Genomic DNA, 1513 nt, shown 5'->3' with positions numbered 1-1513 from the left:
CCAGAGGAGGGGGGGAAGGAGATGAGGGAGTGGGGGACAGAAAGAGGAGACGAAAGCAGACGACAGAACATTGCTAGAGAGCAGGAAAGGAGGTGAATGGAGACACATTTAGAGAAGAAAATGTTTCGGTTACTAACTGGATTCGAACCCGGGACCTTTCAATCAGAGGCGAACACCTTAACCTCTAGGCCACGAGAGCCCACCTCATTTATTTGTGAAGTCCGTTACCAAACATCTCCATAGACACAAAGAGACAGCTAAACTCTTCCGTATTTATACCAACATTATGCTAACTGTGCCAGAACTGGACATTAAGTAAAACACATGAAAGCAAAATCACTGAAAGCGAAATGAAAAAAAAAATGGTATGGATTTAACGCCCCTATCAACACTATTACGTTATTTAAGGGGCGGGACCTCCTAGTTTAACGTCCGTCTCATGCGAAATGAAATGTCTCCGCAAAACCCTTAACATCACAAGACGAGACTGTCAAAGAAATGAAGAAGTAAGAGCAGCTATCGGCACTGAGTCCTGCCTGCATTTCAAAGAAAGACAGAGAATAAAATGGTTTGGCCACCTGTTACGTATGTCACCTGGCCAGCCAGCCTCGAGAGCCTACAACACCAAGCACTCAGGCTATAAAGGAAGAGGAAGGCCACGCAAAAGGTGGATTGAGGGCGTCAAGAAAACCCTGAGAAATCATAGTAATATCACAACTGAAAGAGCTGCGGAGCTGGCCTACCATAGAACACTGCATCTCCCCTCGACGCTTAACGGCAACAGCGGATGAACAAGTAAAAGTAAACATAATATTAATTTTGTCTGTCTGTCAGTCTGTCTGTCTGTCTGTCTGTCTGTCTGTCTGCCTGCCTGTCTGTCTGTCTGCCTGTCTGTCTGTCTGTCTGTCTGTCTGTCTGTCTGTCTGTCTGTCTGTCTGTCTGTCTGTCTATATATACCTCTCCCTACCTCTCAGTCACTTACCACGCGCGGAACTTGTCCGTGTGACGTCATCACACAGGTGAGCACCAGTGACGCCCCCTGCCGGTGGTTGTGGTAGGAGCCTCTGGTCGGCGCCTGTGGTGGAAAAAAACAAACAAACAAATAAACAAATAACCGACCAACCAAACAAATAACCAACCAACCAACCAAACAAACAAACAAATAATCAACCAATCAAAAAACCAAACAAATAATCAACCAACCAACCAACAAAACAAACAAACAAATAATCAACCAACCAACCAAACAAACAAATAATCAACCAACCGACCCCGCCCTCCTTTCCCTCCCTCTCTCTCTCTCTCTCCTTCTCCGCACCCACCTCGTCCCCTGACATCCCCCGCGCAGGAAGCGCGCTCCTGTCAGCCCGACAACGGGAGATAATCCAGGGATTTCCCCGGCACAGTCCGCACAGTTGGACGGAAAGCCTGGGAGAAGTAGGGGCGAAATTGTGTAAGACAACCAGTTCCGTCGCTGGTGAGAAATGAACGTCTTATACAGGTGACCTTCTTA

General features: G+C 47.2%; 1 protein-coding gene across 1 annotated transcript in view; it reads right to left on the bottom strand.

Moving 5' to 3' along the window:
• Positions 1-1513, bottom strand: part of LOC101845739 — a gene marked incomplete at its 3' end in the record, with an annotated part of 53304 nt that overhangs the window by 12671 nt on the left and 39120 nt on the right. Inside the window, exon 2 of the mRNA XM_005112058.1 lies at positions 1323-1428. Coding sequence (XP_005112115.1) covers positions 1323-1428 — 106 coding nt within the window. The remainder of the gene's footprint in view (positions 1-1322; positions 1429-1513) is intronic.

Source organism: Aplysia californica, unplaced genomic scaffold, assembly GCF_000002075.1.
Source record: "Aplysia californica isolate F4 #8 unplaced genomic scaffold, AplCal3.0 scaffold01174, whole genome shotgun sequence".
Lineage (NCBI taxonomy): Eukaryota > Metazoa > Mollusca > Gastropoda > Aplysiida > Aplysiidae > Aplysia > Aplysia californica.
The sequence above is the reverse complement of the archived record's forward strand: the minus strand, read 5'-3'. Positions and strand labels throughout refer to the sequence as shown.